The following is a 20,608-nucleotide window of genomic DNA, read 5'->3' on the forward strand; positions in this document are numbered from 1 at the left end:
TGAGGCGCTGCGGCCCGAGCGGTGGATCCGAGACGTGGCTCCCTGGGCGGAAGAACCATGTTGGACTTCGCGATCTTCGCCGTTACCTTCCTGCTGGCGTTGGTGGGAGCCGTGCTCTACCTCTACCCGGTAACCGCCGTCTGGGCCCTCGTCGCATCCACGTCGACGTGCTGGCAGCGGGCTGCCGGGCCGGGCCGGGCCGGGCCGGGGAGGAGGGTTCCCGCTCGGGCTCGGGCACAGGCGCGGGACCGTACTCGGAGCCACGCGACGCCTCGCGGGGAGCGGCGCGGGTCGCACGACCACCCTCCCCGAGGCAGCGCGGGGCGAGGCGGGCGGGCGGTTCAGCTGCGCCTGAGGGCGGGTTTTCGCGGGCGGGCCCGCCGCAACGAGCCCGTCACCACACGCCACTGTCCCTAGGCGGCTCTGAAATACTGTGGGTGGCTTTTTGGCAGTAACGCTGCCAAACCCGGATTCTCTTTTCTAGTGTGTCAGGGGGGCAACTCCAGGGCGCGCCACTCCTTTCTGCTTTCCTGAGGATTCTCTCAGCACTTTTTTGTGTCCTCTGCTTTTCCATGTGTCTGTCACTGTGTCGTTACTGGAACCCAGAGTGATGGAGGTCCGGGTCTTGCCCCTCTCAGGGCCTCGGACACATACGGGCTGAGGGAAAGAGCGCCGCGCTGCGCTGGGCCACTGTCCTTCATCTCCCGTTCTTTTGCCACTCGCCATTGTCGGCCTTACTGGGTGTTTCTAAAACAAAAGAACCGGTGGATGAGGAGTCGTCGTTAAGACATGTTCTACGATGCAAGGTGGAATATTGCAGCTACTCAGTCTGGAACTTCTGAAAATCTTATTTACTGAGAAACTAAACATTTTTAGTGGCCCCAAGTCTTGAATTTTTCATAATCTTTAAATGCGACTATTTTTTTGATGCGCTAATAGAACCAACACTTTATTCTTTTCAGTCAATTCCAGTCTTTGGGTCATGGAACCCAGACACGGCTTCATGTGCTAGGAATACAGCAGTGAACAAACCAGACAAAATTTCTGATTCTTGGAATTTATATTCTAGTGAGGGGAAACAGACAATATAAACAAATAACATGTGTAGTTTGTTAGTGTTAAGTATTATGAGTAAAAATAAAGTTGGGGGTAGGTAGGATTGTTATTTTACAAGTAGGATGTTCAAGAGATAAGGAGACTGACTAGTCTTGAAGAAGGGGAAGGTGCAAGCAGTTCAGATGTGGGAGAAAGCCTCCAGGCAAAGGCAACAGCAGATGCAAAGCCTCAAGGAGAAACATGCCTAGTGTGTTCCTGGAGAGCGAGGAGACCTGTGTGGCTGGAGTGGAGTAAGCGAAGAAGAGACTAGTAAGAGACAGAGTCAAAGATGGGGGTAAAGGACCGATTTTAAATGGCTTGTAGGCCATTTTATGGACTTCCACTCTGTGTGCTGCTGGAGGATTTCAACAGATGAGTGACATTTAAATTTTTTAATGTAAGATAATTAAAATTTAATTTTATTAGATAAATTTTAAAAAATCATTCTGGCTGCTATGTTAAGAGTAGACTTACTGGGCCTAGGGCAAGGGTGGAAGCAGACAGAGTAGTTAGGAGGATATTATCATTTTGGTGTGAGATGTGTTGGCTTGGACCATGGTAGTAGTGGCAGAGATGGTGAGAACTAGTCGTTGTGAAGATAGAGCCAATGGGGTTTCCCAATGATTGGATGTGAAATGTGAGAGAAAGGGAGACATCAAGGAAAACTCTAGTTTTTTAGACTGGTGGCTGGAACAATGGATTGACTCCAGTGAAGCCTTTTTGTTTAGTTTTATTTTGGTAGGAGGTTGTATGGATTCATAGAGATTAGAAGTTTGGTTTTGAGTATGCTGCATTTGAAATGCCTGTTAGACATTTAAGCAGAGATGTTGAGAAGATAATTAGATATATGTCTTTAGTTTGAGGGGAAAGTCCAGGCTAGAGATATAAATTTGAGAGCCATCAGTGTACAGATGATGTAGGTAGGAGATTCATTGTGATCTCTCACCGAATTTAGATACAAGAGAGAAGAGGTCCAAGGACCAATCCCTGGATTCTCCAGTGTTTAGAGCTTGAGGAAAGGAAGAGGAGACAACAAAGCAGACTAAGAAGGAGCAACCAGATAAATAGAAGGAAGCCAGTGTTTTAAGCAGAAGAGAGTGATCAGTTAAGTCAAATATTGCAGATATGTCAAGTAAGTTAAGGCCTGAGAATTTAGTAACGTTGATAATCTTCTGAAGAGCAATCTCAGCAGAACAGTGAGGGTGATAAACCTAAATGGAGTAGGTTCAGGGATATCAACTACAGACAACTCTTTAGACTTTTGCTATAAAGGGGTGTGGTAGCTAGAGAAAGAGGTGAGGTGAAGGCAACCTGTATTCTGTTTTCTGTTGCTCATAACAATACCTAAAACTGGGAAATTTATAAAGAGAAGAGGTTTATTTCTTACAGTTTTGGAGATTGGAAAGCCCAGGGTCCAGGGGGCACACCTGGTGAGGACCTTCTTCTTGGTGGGAAGTCTGAACAGAGTCCCAGGGTGTCACAGGTTGTCACATGGTGAGAACGTCAAGAGTGAGGGCTGGGCAAGAGCATGTTTTTTGTGCTCACTCGCTTTCTTTCACCAGTCTGCTCCCTGGTGACTCCTTAGACCATCAACCCATTAATCCATGAATAGGTCAATCCATTCATGAGGTTATAGTCCTCACAATCCAATCACCTTTTAAAGGCACCACCTTGCAAATACTGTGGTTGGATTTCCCACCCTCTTAAAACTGTTACAATGAGGATAACTCCAATACATGAACTCTTGGGGGACAAATTCAAACCACAGCTGAATCTTTTCAGGTGGAGGAAATTACATTATGTAATTACATATATTATGTAAATTTCATTATGTTAATATGCTGATGAGGGCTCATGTCATGAAGGGAAAACTGATGATGTAAGAAACAAGAGAATTGCTGTAGCCATTTTCTTGAGTAGGTGGGAGGGGATGCAATCTAATACAGATGTGAAGGGATGGGAAGCATTTAATTGGGAGCGTCAACAGTTCATCCATAGTAATAGGAGGGAAGATGGAATGTAAGGGCACAAATATAGGTAGATAGGTAGGTGTGGTGAGGAAGTTATCTCCTGATTGCTTTTATTTTTTTGATGAGAAAGAAGCAAGATTATCAGTTATTGGTGAGAATATGGGATTTGAAGACAAGGAAGGAATGAAATAGTCATCTAGAAGATTAGGAGAATGAATGAACTCAGGAAATTTATGATATCCAGACAACCCATTTTAGGTTCATGAATTTAAAGTGACATGACTCAGAATGGCTGTATTTTTTTCCAGCTGTGGGTTCACAGGCAGAGTTAACAGAGCATTGGATTTAATCAGAATTGGGGTTTTGCTAGATGGTTATGACAAAAGGTTACAGGAAAATAAATTTAATGAGAACTTGCTTATTTGAAAATTTCTCAGTTCTAACTTCACACTTGAATAATAGTTTGGCTTGGTATAAAATTCTAGGTTGGCGTGGTACTGATAACACCAGAGTCTGGGGTTCTATCCCTGTACCGGCCAGTTGCAAAAAACAATAAAATAAAATTCTAGATTGGAAATCATTGTCCCATAGAAGCATAGAGATCACTACTTCCTAGGCTGTTGTTCCTGAATTTAGAATCTCAGGGTCTCCTATCAGAAGAAGTGGTAATCACATGAATGGAGGAGGACATCTAGGAGGTCTAAGGACAGACTTTTTACTCATTATTCTAGTCTTGTGTCTTACCTTGTGCCTTCTTCTGCCTTTTTGTTTTCTATAGTGCTACTCTGATTGCTTCTTGTAGGAATCCTGCTCTGCACACTCGCAGAGGAGGGCTCTTAATTATGTCATTTTATCACTCTTCAGCCTAACGCTTTCAAAAACTGGTTGATTTGTTCACCCACTGTTCTCTCTTCTCCCATTTTCTTTATTCTTGTTTCCTCCTTTCTTATTTCTTTACTTTCATTTTAGTGGGATTTCAGGAAGAAGAGATAATAGATGAATATTATCAATCTACCATGTTTATAGAGAAATCATGAAACTTGTTTCGCCATTAATAATTTCAGCCTAGAAAATGAAAGTTAGACTTTTTTATGCCACCAACTTTATCTTTCTTTATAATGTGAGGCTGTTTTTTCCTTTTCCCACTATTTGTAATATTAAACTTGACAAGGACTATAGGACAGAATTATACATTATAGCTTTTATAGTCATCAATTAAATGCAAGTGACACATCCTGTTGCCTAGATACCAATTTTTTACTATTTTGTACAAACTGTAAAACTCTTCAGTTAGTACCATTCAACCCATTATTTCTCTTTTGATGTACATAACCCAAAGGGGAGAAAAATAAGAGGAAAAATGTAAAGTGTACAAAGATTTTCATAGCAGTGCTGTAATAATAAAATAAACAAAAGAAGTAGGCCAAATGCTTTACAGCTTAGCCTTTAAGTGTCCAAATAACTAACTAAATAAATGTTCAGTCATTTGTATATATAATTTTAAGTAGAAAAAAGGGAGAATGCCAAGTAGATAGAACTCTGATTAGTATTAGTCAAAATCATTGACAACATTCAGAAGTGATTTTGAAGTTGAATATTTTAGGTTATTTGTTATATAAATATTTAATTCATTTAAAAATTATTTTATTAAAAGTTATATTATAAAAGTAATATATGCTTGTTGTAAAATAAAAAATAGCACTGATCCCAAACCCCAGCAACCATGAACCCAGTAGAAAATTATAAAAAATTTAAACTCCCCAAACTTTCCCTGCATTTATTCTGTAGAGGAATAAGTAGTTTAACACTATAACAGTTTTGCTGTGAGTTATTTTATCATTTAATATATTTTTATACCAGACACCATACTGACTATTGCACTAGTAATGATGGCATTAAAGCAAAGGATGAATATCATCGTCTTAGTCTCTTCCAGCTGCTATAACAAAATACCATAAACTGTTCTGGGTGGCTTATAAACAACAGTTTATTTTTCTCAGTTTTGGATGCTGGCAAGTCTGAGATCAAGGCACTACAGATTCAGTGTCTGGTAAGGGCCCATTTCCTGGTTTTTAGATGGTGCCTCCTCACTGTGTCCTCACATGGTGGAAGAAGCAGATAAGTTCTTTCACACCGCTTTTATAAGTGCACTAATCCCATTGATGTGGTCTCTGCCCTCAGAGACGACACTTAATAGTACCATCACACTGGGGATTAGATTTTAACTTATAAATTTTGGAGACACAAATGTTCAGACCATAACAATCATATTGTATTTTGGTAAATTCTTTGACTTGAAAGAACATTGTTTCAGGAATGGACATTCATTTTTTTTTTTTTAAATCCAAGCAGGGACCATATATAGATACAGAACAAAGAAATATGTACTTGATACGTATTACTTGATGTAGAGTGGATATTAAATTATTTGAACACATTTATTAGTATAATTGACACAAGAAGAATATTAAGATAATCACTTTACATGCAAAGAATGCTTTTTTTTTTTTTTTTTTTTGGTAACTAAATATAGAAATAATTCCTCAGATTCAACTGAATTGGGAAATATTTAAGGTCCTGCAGATGTCTTAGTAAAACACATCTGACTTATGAGATATATATATAACTCCTTACACTGAACTATTTTTTTTCCCTTAAGGCTTCCAGACAAGCTGCAGGAATTCCAGGGATTACTCCAACTGAAGAAAAGTAAGTAATTATTTTTTTGAAATCAGGGAGAGTCAACTCTTCATTTTTGGTATCAAAACTAAACCATATTTTTAGATTATTCATCTTTTTTAATTCCTTTGTTTACTCTAAATTTTCCTCTGGGTATACAACCTAAACTTTGTTAAGCACAAAAATGAGGGCTGTGTAGGGCCGACCCCGTGGCGCACTCCTATATAGGACTGGCCGGTGCCCTCACTGGCTGAGTACCGGTCCCGAAAAAGACAAAAAAAAAAAAAAAAAATGAGGGCTGTGTAAATCAAAACCTTTAATTGCTTTCACTTCCCCATTGCCAGAGAAAGCTGAAAATAGAAAAATAGGATTAAGAGAGAAGAAAAGAAAAAAATTGCTGTAGCTGACCTGATGATTTTCATCAGCCCGTGATGATGTCCATTGCTGTCTCAAAATGAGGTCTGGTAAATGTTGGATAGTTTCCCAATATTTAAGTCAGACGTTCCTTGTGCAGCTTTCTTATTTGGTTTGAAGTATTATGAATTCTCAAAATATCAGACAAATCCATATCTAAATATAACTATAGAAACATAACAAGAAGGCAGATATAATTGAGTTTTGGATTTCACAGTAATTTGAATTTCATGAACCTTTGCTCTCATCTGTTGACACAGTTAATTCAGAGTAAGCTCTTGTTTTTCTGATTTTTCCAAGTTAAATTGCTTATTTTGTCAAATGTTGCTCTTTTATCAGAGATGGTAATCTTCCAGATATTGTGAATAGTGGAAGTTTGCATGAGTTCCTGGTTAATTTGCATGAGAGATACGGGCCTGTGGTCTCTTTCTGGTTTGGCAGGCGCCTTGTGGTTAGTTTGGGCACCGTTGACGTACTGAAGCAGCATATCAACCCCAATAAAACATGTAAGTTTAATTTTCTTTCTAATTATCTGATTCTTATCTTTTAAGAACAAATGTTTATAAATAAAGAATTATACGTTGTTCTTGAATAGGAATAGCCAACATTTATTGAATGTTTTATACTATATGCTAGGCATTGTGCTGAAATCTTTATATTTATTATGTCATTTAATACATAGTATTGTAAAATAACATATGATAAAATCCCAATGTAAATTCCAACAGGATTTTTTTTGGAACCTGAAAAAACAGTTCCAGGGTATATCTGGAAGAATAAATATACATGAGCAGCCAGGAAAAATCTAAAAAAGAATATTAATGAGAGAAATATTTCTACTGTCAGATAACAGTGTATTATAAAGCTAGGTTGATTTTTGTTTCTTTGTTTGTTTTGGTGGCTGTCTGGTACAAGGACCAAACCGTGGACCTTGGTGTTATCAGCACCATGCTCTAACCAACTGAGGTAACTGCCAGCCCTATAAAACTAAATTAACTTAAAGAATTTTGTGTTGTGATGGTACTAGACAAATTGATAGAATAGAGTAGGTAGTTCCAAACACAAACCAAGTGTATATGATAAAGACTGTACATAACAAAGGAGAAAGGTAATAAATGGTTTTGGGAAAACTGGTTAGCTATTTGGGAAAAAGAAATCTCAATTTCTGTTTTATTCTTTATATCAAAATAAATTTTAAATGATTAAAATATGAAATCATATAAATAACAGAAGAAAACATTGTACTATATTTCTGTTAAATAAAAGGTTGCTATGAAAAAGTTTAAAAGAGAAATAGGAAAAATATTTACGTGCCATATCAAATATATCCATATATTTAGTATAAATAGAAACTAATAAGAAAACAAAAATAAAATGCCCTTGTAGAAAAATGGGTAAAGACAAGGTAATTAAGAAAGAAGAAAATATGAATGGCCAATAAACAAATTAAAAGATTTCAACCTCACTAATATTTAGTTGGATAAAAATAAAAATGAGATTTTTACTTCTCTGATTAGAAGAGATGAAGAATATTGGCAAAACTCATTGTTGATGAGTGAACAGGGAAACATGGAGTGTAAATGTACAAACTTCTGGAGAAGAGGTTGGCAATGACCCTCAAATTAATATCTTAAGGAATTTATTCATGAATTGATAATCACATGAATGAAAAAGTTTCTTATTAGCATTATTTATAAGAAAAAATTTGAAGCAACTTAAATATTTATTAGTGGCTGAGTAAAATACTTGCAAGACTTAAGATGATGATTTAGATTTATTTTGTTTATCAAATACTTGTATAGCAATTATTATACAAATATTAACTCATTTAATTCTCAGAACAACTTAATGAAGAAGATATTATTGTTATCCCTATTTTGCAGAAGAGAAAACTGAAGTACAGAGAGGTTAAGCCATTTGCCCAACGTCACATGGTTAATTACTGATGAAGTTGGGACTTGAAGCCAGGCAGTCTGGCTCAAGATTGTGGTTTTAATCACTAAGTTTTCCACAGCATGAAAAGATGGCTCTGTCAGGGAATGTAGTGATGAGTAAAACCAGACTTGGTCTCTGCTCCTATGGAGTTTCAAGTCTAGTGTTGGAGAGTGAGAGAAGCATGTAAACATTATTCAAATTATCACACTAATGAACTGAGAGAAGTGCTCTGAAAGGAGGGCATGTAGACCTTTGTGAAATTTGAAAGATTTTTCTGTCTGTCAAGAATTGATAATAGCCGCAAAAAATGTCTAAAATGTTTGAACAGTGAGTATCTATCTGTCTAGTGAGATTTAGGGTGAATTTTACTTCTTTTTATTTTCTTATATTGTTTAAATTGTTTACAGTGACAATGTATCTTTTGTGTGTGTGTGAAAGCAATATAGTCATTAAAGAAACAATAAAAGAATGAAGGAGAAAAGACATTTTTGAACTCAGCTAATTAATTTTAACTGTATTAGTAGACAGTCACACACAAGCATCCATTTTGCTTTAAAATCTGTGAAGATGGGGGGTGGGGGAGGGAGGTTAAGGAGAGGTTGGGTCGGGGACATGGGGAATAATTGCAGTCTGTGGTAACAGGCATAGTGTTGATCTGATCATCACATCATGGGCACAGGTAGGTGGTGATGGTCAGCTTTGTGCCCCGTGAATATGCATAATCAATAAAAAAAATAAAATCAGTGGAATGGGCTTTTTTTAATTCAAAGATATTATAGTGATGTAGGTAGAAAATTTACACAAATATTAATGAGAGACTGGAATTCTCAGTTAGGATATTGTATTCTTGCCAATTTTTGTTGACTCTTGAACTGTTCATATTTAGAAAAGACAATTAAGGGAGTTGTGAAAAAGAATTGCCACGCTCTCAGCTATAATCCTTTACCTACCTGATCTCTTTGTCCTCGTGCTGGAGATTTTTTTGGGGTGATTATTTTGATACAGAAATATTTAATTTGTCTGTTTCAGCGGACCCTTTTGAAACCATGCTAAAGTCATTATTAAGGTATCAATCTGGTGATGGGAGTGTGAGTGAAAACCACATGAGGAAAAAATTGTATGAAAATGGTGTGACTAATTCTCTGCAGAGTAATTTTGCCCTCCTGCTAAAGGTAGGTGATAAATAGTTCGGTCTGGTGTTCTACAATATAGATACTAGTATATTTTTTAACTATTGGTATATCCTGTCTTTGCGGTTCTTTTCTTTTCTTTTCTTGTTTACTTTCCTGTAGATCAGCCAGAAAGGATTTGCTGTTCTTTTCTTACCTATCTCTGTAAGATGATTTTTATTCTCCTGAAATTTTAAAACAAAACAAAAACAAAACAGACACACCCAAAAAAGAAAACAAAACAAAAATCTTACCATCTAAACTCACTGTATAAGTTAAAAGGATGGGAGTGTAGAGAATCTGAAGAAGTTTTCTGTATCAGTTGATTTCTCCTTTGTTTTCAGGCCAGACTCTTAAGCCAACATTTCCTAAAACATGGTCTGAGTCCACCTGAAACACTCCCACTTGTTAAAAATGCAGATTACTGGGCTTTCCTTGAACATTCTGAATCACTGGAAGGGGGACCTGACATTTTTAAGAAGTTTCACAAGTGATTTACAAATTTGAGAACAATGATATTATCCATGCCATTTCCTTTTGTCCCTAAAGACCCTTGGCTGAGTCTTGTGTGCTACCTGACAGTTCTCTGTGTCCCCCCAGGACTATTCGAAACCTTCACCCTTATCTGGTATTGCCAGTCATACCCAGTCCTTGCCTCTTGCTTTGCTGAGATTAGAGTCCCTTACTTGTGAACTCCCTCAGCTTCCTATTCTCCAACCAACAAACTCTGTCCATCTCAGTCCATTGTTCTTTCTCCTGATTTTAAATCTTAAAGAATTCTTCCTTCTATTTAAAGCTAATACATCTACCTGTACCCTTTAAACATAATGTAATTTATAAAAGTAATATGTGGTTTCTATAGAAAACATGGAAAATATAAGTTCAAGTAAATCACCTGTAATTTCACTATAGGTATATATATTTTTGAGATACTATATACACAATTTTATGTACTTTTTCACTTTAAAACATATCATAAACATTTTCTCATTTTATTAAAATTTTTCCAAAAATAACTTTAAAATTTAACTTTTTTCTGGCAGTCATTTTACAAAATATGTAAAAATTTAGAAAAGTCTATGACAAAATAAATATTTTAATACTGTTCATTACCCACTGATAACCATGTTTAACATTTTAGAATACATTCTATCATTCCAGTGTCTTCTGTGCACAATAGAATTTTAGTGTAATTGACATCATTATTGTATGGATAGACTCTGCTTTTTTTATTTGTCATTGTATTGTAAGCATTTTTAGGACAGTATTCCTTGAAAATCATATTTGAAAAGCATCTCTAAAGTCAATTTTACCTCCTAAATATCTTTCAAATTGATCTACTTCTCTCCACCAACACTGTCACCACCCTGGTTTAAGTTTCCATAATCTTATCTGAATTGCTTGATCCTCTACTGTCTCTCTATCCTCCTCTCTCCATCTGTTTTCCACCCTCTTCAGGAGTCTGATAGAGTTTGGATGTGTGGTCCCTGAAAACTCATGTGGAAATCTGATCCCCAATGTGGCAGAGTTGGAAGCTGTTTGAGTCATGAGGCGGATCCCTCATGAATGGATTAATGCTTTCCCTGGGGGAGGGGGGATTAATGAGTGAGTTCTTGCCCTATCAGTTCCCGTGAGAGCTCATTGCTTAAAAAGACCCTGGCACCTCCTCTCTCTCTCTTGCTTCCTCTCTCCATGTGATCTGCTTGTACCTGCCGGCTGTCTGCTGCTTTCTGCCATGAGCAGGAGCAGACCCTGAGGCCTGTGCCAGATGCAGCTGTCCCAGCCAAATAAACCTCTGTTCTTTATAAATTACCCAGTCTCAGGTATTTCTGTTATAGCAACACAAAACAGACTAATACAGAGTTCTTAAACCTTTTTTTTTTATGACATGTACCCCGTGGCAGTTTAATTAATCCTTTAGACTCCTTCTGAGAACAGCATTTTTAAATGCACATCTTCAAAGGAAACTAATATAGTTATCAAAATATTTTTTTTTAAAAACTTGTGATATTATAATATATGTGCTTTTTATTTTTGATTATTATTTTTTAAATTTATTTTAACATTTACTTGTACATATCTGTGGGTTGCAGTGTGTTACATATACTGCACCATGATTCACTTAGGACAGGTAGTGTGGTTTTGTACCTGTTAGTTCATCACTTCTCCCTCCATGCTTCTTTTTGATGCTTTAAATAGCAATATCTAGCAATGTATCCCAAAATGGTCATGTTGTGAGGGACAAAATCATTATTTTGAGATTGTTGCAATAACTGTAATATTAAGTGAACATATTTTGAGATTTTTATTAGTAACAAAGTCAAAGGGCCTAAATTCATAATTGAAGGAAATGTTAAATTTTTTTCAGAACAGACACATGAAAAAATGCTCAACATCACTCAGCATCAGGGAAATGCAAATCAAAACCACATTGAGATATCATTAGACTGACTATTATCAAAAAGACAAAGAATAACAAGTGCTGGAGAGGATGCAGAGAAAGGGCAACCCTCCTACAGTGTTCGTGAGACTGCAAATTGGTGCAGCCATTGTGGAAAATGGTATGGAGGTTCGTCAAAAAACTACAGATAGAACTGCCACATGATCCAGCAGTCCCACTGCTGGGTATTTCCAAAGGAATGAAAATCATTATGTTGAAGGGATACCTGCACTCCCATGTTTATTGCAGTTCTATTTACAATAGCCAAGAGTTAGAACCAATAAATGTCAATTGCTGGATGACTGAGTAAGGAAAATGTAGTATATTTACAGAATGGAATATTACTCCGCCATAAAAAATAATGAAATCCTGCCATTCACAGTAACATGGATGAACTTAGAGAAAAGCATGTTAAGTGAAATAAGCCAGGCACAGAAAGAGAAATGTTCTCATGTTCTCACTCATAAATGGGAGCTAAAAAATAAACAAATTAAACAAAAAAAAAGATGTAACAATCACAGTAATTTGTTGAACTTTCGAAATAATAGAACGGAATTGAGGTTACCCAAGGTGGGAAATGGGGGAGGTAAGGGTAGAATTGGTAAAGGGCCATGAAAAATGATTACATTGTATATTGTTGAATACACTAATATCCTGATTTCAGCATCACATATTACTCACAGGTATTGATGTTCAACTCTGTACCCCACAGAGATGTACAATCAACTATGTTACAATAAAAAAGTTAAAAAAAAAATTTGGATAGACATTGACAAATGGAAAGACTGATCCATTGTACACCTCTATCAGTGATTTATCAGTCTACTCATAAATTTGCCCATGAGCTCACCCACACTTTGTATTATCAGTATTTTTAATCATGGTCCATCTGACAAGTAAAAATGATTTCTGGTTTTTGTTTGGAAAAAAATAAATAAATAAATAAATAAGTTTTATTCAGAGGTTAGTGAAAAAGAAAGATTTTTTCCCCCTGCTCCAAGTTCATGAACTGCTGGATTCTGTGGACAGACCCTTTGGTGTCTGTGCACTCTAGGTTCAGAACCCCTAAGAATATTTTTTAAATGCAAATCTTATTTTATCTTTCCCTTGGTAAAAAACTTGATTGCCTTTGTTCTTGGGAGAACCTCCAAAATGTTTAATGTAGTCTTCATGACTGCGTGTGATGTAGCCTGCTTATTACTTTTCTAGCCTCACTTCCCACCTCTCATCTGGGCTTATAGTACTCTAGCCGCACTTGTTTTCTTTTAGTTCTTCAGAGGTACCTTGTTCCTTCCTATCTTAGAGCCTCTGTATAGGCTAGTCCCACTGCCTGGAATGTCCCCGCCGTCATCTGTACACCTAGTTAATGTATGTTCATTCTTCAGCTCCTAGTTTACATGTCAGTTTCCAGGTAAGCTATCTCTGATCATCCCACCATTTCTAGATAGACTATATACAGCAAAGGCTATTAAGCTTGGGCATCAGGTAGAGAGGCTCTGAATTTTGGTATCATTTAGTATCTGCATGATTGTTTTTGTTGTTACTTGACCTTTCTGAGCTTTTACGTCCTCTTCTGTAAATTGAGGGTAATAACCTCCACATTACAAATTTGCTGTGAGGATTATATGAGATAATGATGTCAAATATCTAAGAATAGGTCTTAGAACACAGTAACTACTCAAGAAATACCTTACCATTTGTTTAAGTAGTTTTTCTTGCTGTTTATTTGCTGCTGCTTCTGTTCTGTTAAGATTTCTCCTTGTATTTTTCCTGTTCCTCTGAAACTTGGCTAATGCATTCCCTCTTTCATGCAGGGTTTTTATAGTTGATGGGCTTATATCTATCTCGTTTGGAAGGTGACACTGAAGTCCTTTCTATTCTAAAAATATTAAACTCACATCCACTTACAAATGCACAAACACATCTTACTTACTCTCACATTATATAGATTAAGGAATTTTTTAAATAATGGAAGTTTTTTTTTTGTTTGTTTTGTTTTTGTCTTTTTCGTGACCGGCACTCAGCGGGTAAGCGCACCGGCCATTCCTATAGAGGATCCGAACCCGCGGCGGGAGCGTTGCTGTGCTCCCAGGGCCGCACTCTCACGAGTGTGCCACGGGCTTGGCCCTAAATAATGGAAGATTTTAAGGAAACAAAAACAGAGCAGATAGTATAAATGACCATTTGTGTCCTCATCACCAAACTTTAATAGTTATTAACTTAGACTCAATTTTATTTTATCTATACCCCTTCCCACTTCCCCTATCCTCTTTCTGGATTATTTTAAAGCAAAGCCCAGACATTATGCCAACAAGGACATGATTTTTAAAGGGCCTAACAGTGTTTAGCATATAATAGCCACTTGGTCAGTTTTAGTTTCTTTTCCATCCCCTCTTCTATAACTTTGTTCATCCTTCCTGAAAATGTCCTGACTGTACATAAGAAGTTTTGTAACTTTTTTGAGTTATAAAAATACCTGGTAGCTATTAAGAGGGTACCTTATTGACTTTTTACAATGTCCACTTTTAAAAATTACATTTGGTAAATATTTAATGCCACTTTTTCCTTATTCTATTTGAAACTCATACTTTCCAGTCAAGGCTTGAGTCTGGCTTGCTGAGTTCACCGTAAGCATTAATTAATATGTTGGTTCCTCTAAGCACAGTTTTGCTTGTAAAAACAAACTGAACATGACCTTTAACTGTAGTTGGCTACTGGTTAGTCTCTGTCCTTTCCAGCTTCCATTTGTAACTGATAGCCAGAATTTATAGCTGTCAAGATACTTGTATACCCAAATTCCCACACTCTCTTTGTTTCCATTCCTGTTTTCTATTTCAGGATTTTATGTTGGCCATGCTTACATCATGTTCTCTGAACCTCTCAGGCTGCCTGCTTTGATGTCATAGCTATTCCTGTCACCCTTCATTGTCCTCCCTGGAAGCAGTTATGTTGCCTATTTCTGAGCATTCACCAGTTAGAATCTTCCTTTGTATTCTGTTTAAACACCTAACATTTGTCAGTAAGAAATAATTTTGTATTTAATTGTATATCTCTAGGGAGTTTTGCTCATTTCTCTTTGCTTTGCTTTCAGTGATGATAGAAGCACATTTTTCTTTTCAGTAATACCATTGTTAAAAGCTTTACTTATTCTGTCTCCTCTACTTCAAACTAAATAATTCTAACTTCCTTAATCTTTTATCACAGGCTCTATTTTCCAAACTTTTAATCTTTTTTGTTGTTGTTGTTCTGTATTCCATTCTTTTCTCCTTCTACCCAGTCAAAGACAAATCAAGGTGGAAAATTATTTCCCAGTTTTCACTTGTTTCTTGCCATCATGTTTTTAAGCTTTGGTTCATAGACTGGCTCATATGTGACAAATTTGCTTCAGGTCAACCCCATAGTACAAGCCGGGTACTTAACTTAAGCATTAGTCAGAAATAGCAATTAAATGATTAATCAGCAAGAACAGTATCGAAAAACGCTACTGTCAGAGCATCCTCCTCCCTTCCAGTGATTTCTTTAAGACTGGATAGAACTCTGCCATTTATCAGAGTAATCACCTTAAAATAAGTTGTATGTTTCATAATGCCACAATAAACCTTTTGATTTTTTTTTCTTCTTTTTTGATTCAGATGTGAGTTCTGTGTTCTGACTGAATCCTCTACTGACTCTAATCCTCTCAGCCTCATCCTGTGAGTTCTGACTCCTTCCTACTCTGACCATTTTTGCTTCAAGGCTATGTGTAAACCTCTGCTTCAGTTCTGTCAGTGTAACTTTTCACTTCTGTCTGCTTCACCCTCATATTTTCCTGTGACTTTTGGGCTAAATTCTGATTAAACAAGTATTTCTGAATTTTAAAATTTATGGCTGTTGTCCGGAATCTGCTAATTGACAGCTTACTAATAGTATTAATAGTCCATTATTGAGTTAATTAGTTTAATTGTTTATATTAGAACAACTGACATATACGCCAAAATCTTATGTGTTGAATTGTAAACCTGCCTCCAGTTAGAATTTTAGCTTAAGCCTTATTTTTCTGTGATACAATTTTATGTTAGTTGAAATTAGCGTGGTATTTTAATGTGAACATTCTGAAGACATTTGTTAAGTCATATTTAGGATGCATAAGATCAATAGCATACATTTCTTGGGTCTTTATAGTTTATATATCATGTGCAGGTGATTTATATATCATCTAAATGTAGCTGTTAATAGAATATTCCAGCATAGACACATTCCAGTTATTTATCCACTAAATAGTTCCATCTTTCATTGTGTATCTATCACACAGGACAAAATTTGAAGAGATATTCTTAAAGTAAATCTATTAGGAAAGGAAAACATTTATCATATATTTGAACATTTCTAACAATGATTAAGATTATGTGTAATACTGAACTGACTATCAAATGAAACTCATTAGAATTTCCCACCCAATGTGGTCAGTATTCACAAACTAAATGGGATTCGCATCATCTTCTAGAAAATGTACTAGATATGTGTGCCTAGAGTACAGAAAAATACTGGATGAATCATTTATAACACCTGTATTTGCATTGTTTTGTAGAGTACGGCAAAACAAATGGATTAAGCCGTGAGCAAATCACAACTCAGTTATGTGATACAAGTGACAATATTGGTAATAAAATTTCTGTGGTCATGGATCAAAAAAAAAAAAAAAGCCTTTACCAGTATAGGCTGAAAGCATTTTGCCTGTTAGTTGTATAATCACCAGTGATCTGGTGCTGTGGGAAGATAGTCACAATTAAAATCTCTGCTAGGTAACGTATTGTCCCAAGAGTAATCTTTTATGTTTAGGAAGTGTTTAACTTTCGCTTTTTCTTTTTTTTTGTTCATGTGAATAGTCTCACAAAGGTCACCAGAGAAATGTTTGACTACCTATTACCCATTTTAGAACTGGGGAAAGATATATCCTAGACTGTATATAAAAACTAGCTATGTAAAAAAGCTCTTATGCATTGTTAAGGAAAAGATATAAAACACTAGAAAAAAAGCTAAAGAAGTGAACATACGGTACACTGAGAAGGACATCTAAATTGTCATTAAATATGTCAAAAATGTCTAAATCCTACCAATAACTAACAACAAATAAGCCAATTAAAACAATGCTGAGATTTTTTTACCTGGTAGATCAACAGAAGTGTTTTAAAATGACAACACCTAGAGCTATCAAAAGTGTGAGAAATGGGCATTTTGATACTGCCGATAAGACTGTAAATTGATGCATGCTTTCGTGAGACTGAATGGCAATATATATCAAAAACTTAAAAAACGACTACTTTTTATCCCAGTAATTTTACATCTAAGGAAGCCAAATGCAAATAGATGTATGTATAAAGATTACTGTTTGGGCTGGCCGGTTAGCTCCATTGGTTAGACTGCCGTTTTTAACACCAAGGTCAATTAATGTGTATCCCTGCATTGGCCATTCTCAAAAAAAAAAAAAAAAAAAAAAAAAAAGATTACTATTAAAGCACGTTTATTGTAGCAGAAATTGGAAAATACTCAAATAGAGGATTAGCTAAATAAATGACAGTAAATCCAGACAGTGGAGTGGAATGAAAACATTAAGAGAGATGGCAGTGATGTTTGTTTATTGACACAAGGATACGATTTTAAGGTGGTGTATTAGTTTACTAGGGCTGGTGTAACAATACCACAAACTTGGTGGTTTGCACAACAGAAATTTGTTGTCTTACAGTTCTGAAGGCTAGAAGTCCGAGATCAAGGTGTGAGTAGGATTAGCTTCTTCTGAGGGCTGTGTGGTGGTTAATTTTATGTGTCAACTTCAGTGGGCTAAGGGATGCCCAAATAGCTGGTAAAACATTATTTCTGGGTATGTCTGAGGTGTTGCTGGAGGAGATTAGCATTTGAATTGGTAGACTGAGTAGAGAAGATCCGCTCTTATCTAATGAGAGTGGCCACTATGCAATCTGTTCAGGGCCTGAATAAAACAAAAAGGTGAGCCCGTGGCGCACTTGGTAGAGTGCTGCGCTGGCAGCGCGGCGACGCTCCCGCCGCGGGTTCGGATCCTATATAGGACTGACCAGTGCACTCACTGGCTGAGTGCCGGTCACGAAAAAACGACCAAAAAAAAAAAAAAAAAGGTGAAAAAAGGGAAAATTTGCTCTCTCTGCTTGAGCTGGGAATTCCATCTTCTCCTGCCCTCAGACATCAGTGGTCCTGGTCTTGGGTCTCTGGACTCAGACTAGTACTTATACCATCAGCTCCTCAATTCTCTGCCTTTGGACTTGGACTAGGACCTAAACCATCGGCTCCCCTGGTTCTCAGGTCTTCAGATTCAAACTGAATTACACCACTAACTTTCCTGGTTCTCCAGCTTGCAGGTAGCAGATTGTGGGACTTCTTGGCCTTCATGATCATGTGAGCCAATTCCTATTATAAATCTTTTTTTATGTATCTCTATATATCTACAATATATGTATCTAAATATGGTATGTGCGAGTATATGTGAGTGTGTGTGTGTGTGTGTGTGTGTGTGTGTGTGTGTGTGTGTGTGTGTGTGTGTGTGTGTATACATATATGTATATATACCAATCTCCTATTGGTTCTGTTTCTCTGGAGAACCCTGACACTGAGGGATAATCTGTCCCAGGCCTCCTTCCCAGCAACTGGTAGTTTGCTGACAACCTTTGGTGTTCCTTGGCTTGTAGATGTATCACCCAGATCTCTGTCTTCATATGTACAAGGCAGTCCCTCTATGTACATGTCTGTTTTGGTGTCCACATTTTCCCTTTTCAATCCAGCTATATTGGATTAAGGCCCACCCAATAACTTCCTCTTAACTTGACAACCTGCAAAGACTCTACTTCCAAATAAGGTCACGTTCACATGTACTGGGGGTTAAGTCTTCAACATCTTTTTGGGGAACACAGTTTAACCCATAACAGGTATGAGTGAAAACCCCAGCATATAAAACAGTTTGTATAGTATTATTACGTTTTCCAAAATATATCTATATACACATACATGCACACATATAAATGGATACATGTATGTTAGAAAAACGTATGTTAGATACACATGTATGTTAAAATCATGTTATCAGTAGTTATCTCTATCTGAGTTAAGATGATTTAAATTAATTTCTACATTTTCATTTACCTGTAGTGTTTAACTTTCTTTTATATTACCTGTATTACTGTACAATTTTTAAAAATGAACTATTCAACTATCACTGATAGTCTGAATATTCATTTAATTATGATTAGAAACAAAGCGTTATAATTCACTTAATTATTAAAATCAAAACTTAATAATTCATTAAATATTCTCTTAAAACAAAGGCTTTTATTCATTAACTTTTTAGGAGTATGTATTTGGTTTCCTTTATTCTTCTGGATGTCATTAATATGGAGCAGTTGATTTGGGAGGAATTATGTTCCTTGCTGTTGTTACTTCATTTTTCATTATCATCAGATTTTTTAAAACTTTGTTTTATATAAAACCAAATTTTATAAAGTGAAAGATCTAATGTTCAATGTCTGTCTTTGTCAGGCTGCTGTAAGATATTACTATAGACTAGGTAGCTGAAAAAACAAACATTTGTTCCTCACAGTTCTGGAGGCTAGGAAGTCCAAAGTCAGGGTGCCAGCATGGTTGGGTTCTGGTATGGGCCTTCTCTTGCTGCTGTGTCCTCACATGGTGGAGAACAGTCTCTTGTCTTTTTATAAGGGCACTAAACTAACACATGAGGGCTCTACTACCTAATTACCTCTTAATACGGTCACAATGGGGGTTAGGAGGACTTAAACATACATATGCAGTGACTACCTATATTGTCATAAAACGTTACTACTAAGACAAAATTGAATATTTAAAGAGGTATCTAGTGATAATTTTTGAGAGAGTTCTTAGTTGCTGTCAGAAACATACCTTATTGTTTGAAGTAAAGGAAGAACAGTCATTTTGAAAAAGGGAAGTGATTAATTCACTTAATATTTATTGAGCATGTAAGATTTGCCAGGTACCGTGCTAGGTACTAGGATTACCAGTTTAAAAAGTTACTCTCAAAAGGTTTATGTCTAATGGTTATCAAGTACTGGATCTTGAACCAAATATTATAGTAATGCTTATGAAAGACATTCCTTTTGTTAAATGTTAAAACCAGTCTCAAACTTTAAGTTCCTGACAGCAAACTTTTTGCTACTTTGTGTTTTTCCCACTCCTTGATCTGTTCTTGGCCCACATCCTGATCTTTGTCTCAGAAGGCCTTCTATTTTTAAAGTTTATCAGTCTTCAGGTTTTATTTTATTTCTTAGTGAGCATGAACATAGTTGGTTACTCTAAGGATATACTTTCTTACTTTGCTTATTTACATGGAGGTGGAAGCTATCAGCCTTTTCCCTCCCTATCCATGAGTTTAAGGCTATAAAATTTTCCTCTATGATTCTATCTTGCACAAGATTTGATGTGTAATATTTCCATTATCATTCCATTCAAAATAATTCTTAATTTCCATTGTGATTTTTTCTTTGGCTCTCAAGGGTTATATACAAGTATATTGCTTAATTTCCAGGCAGTTAGAATTTTCCTAAATATTTTTTTGTTATTGATTTCTAGCTTAATTGCACTAATGTCAGAGAACATACCTTCAATGATTTCAGTCCTTTGAAATCTTTTTGAGACTTGCTTTGTGTCCCTGCATATGGTTATGTTTGGTAAATAGAATGGGAACTGCAGGCCTTATACATGGAGCCCTTGAAAAGAATGTGTGCTCTGCTGTCATTGTTGATCTTTTTTGTATGCTTTTTTTTTTTAGCCGCTGAGAGAAGTTTGTCTCCCACTCTAATTGTGGATTTGTGGATTTCTTCATTTAGATCTATCTGGTCTTGGTTTATGTATTTGGAAGTTGTGAAATTGAG

The 20,608-nt window shown here is 36.4% G+C and overlaps 1 protein-coding gene across 4 annotated transcripts in view; it reads left to right on the plus strand.

Annotated features, from left to right (window-relative positions):
- The window catches only part of LOC134383752 (cytochrome P450 20A1), a 65,711-nt gene continuing 45,103 nt past the window's right edge, over positions 1–20,608 (plus strand). For all 4 annotated transcript variants that reach the window (XM_063105116.1, XM_063105125.1, XM_063105134.1 and 1 more), the window contains exons 1-4: positions 1–129; positions 5,725–5,774; positions 6,498–6,664; positions 9,123–9,265. In XM_063105116.1, coding sequence (XP_062961186.1) covers positions 58–129; positions 5,725–5,774; positions 6,498–6,664; positions 9,123–9,265 — 432 coding nt within the window. In that variant the 5' untranslated portion in view covers positions 1–57. The remainder of the gene's footprint in view (positions 130–5,724; positions 5,775–6,497; positions 6,665–9,122; positions 9,266–20,608) is intronic.

This window comes from Cynocephalus volans, chromosome 1 (assembly GCF_027409185.1).
Source record: "Cynocephalus volans isolate mCynVol1 chromosome 1, mCynVol1.pri, whole genome shotgun sequence".
Taxonomy (NCBI): domain Eukaryota; kingdom Metazoa; phylum Chordata; class Mammalia; order Dermoptera; family Cynocephalidae; genus Cynocephalus; species Cynocephalus volans.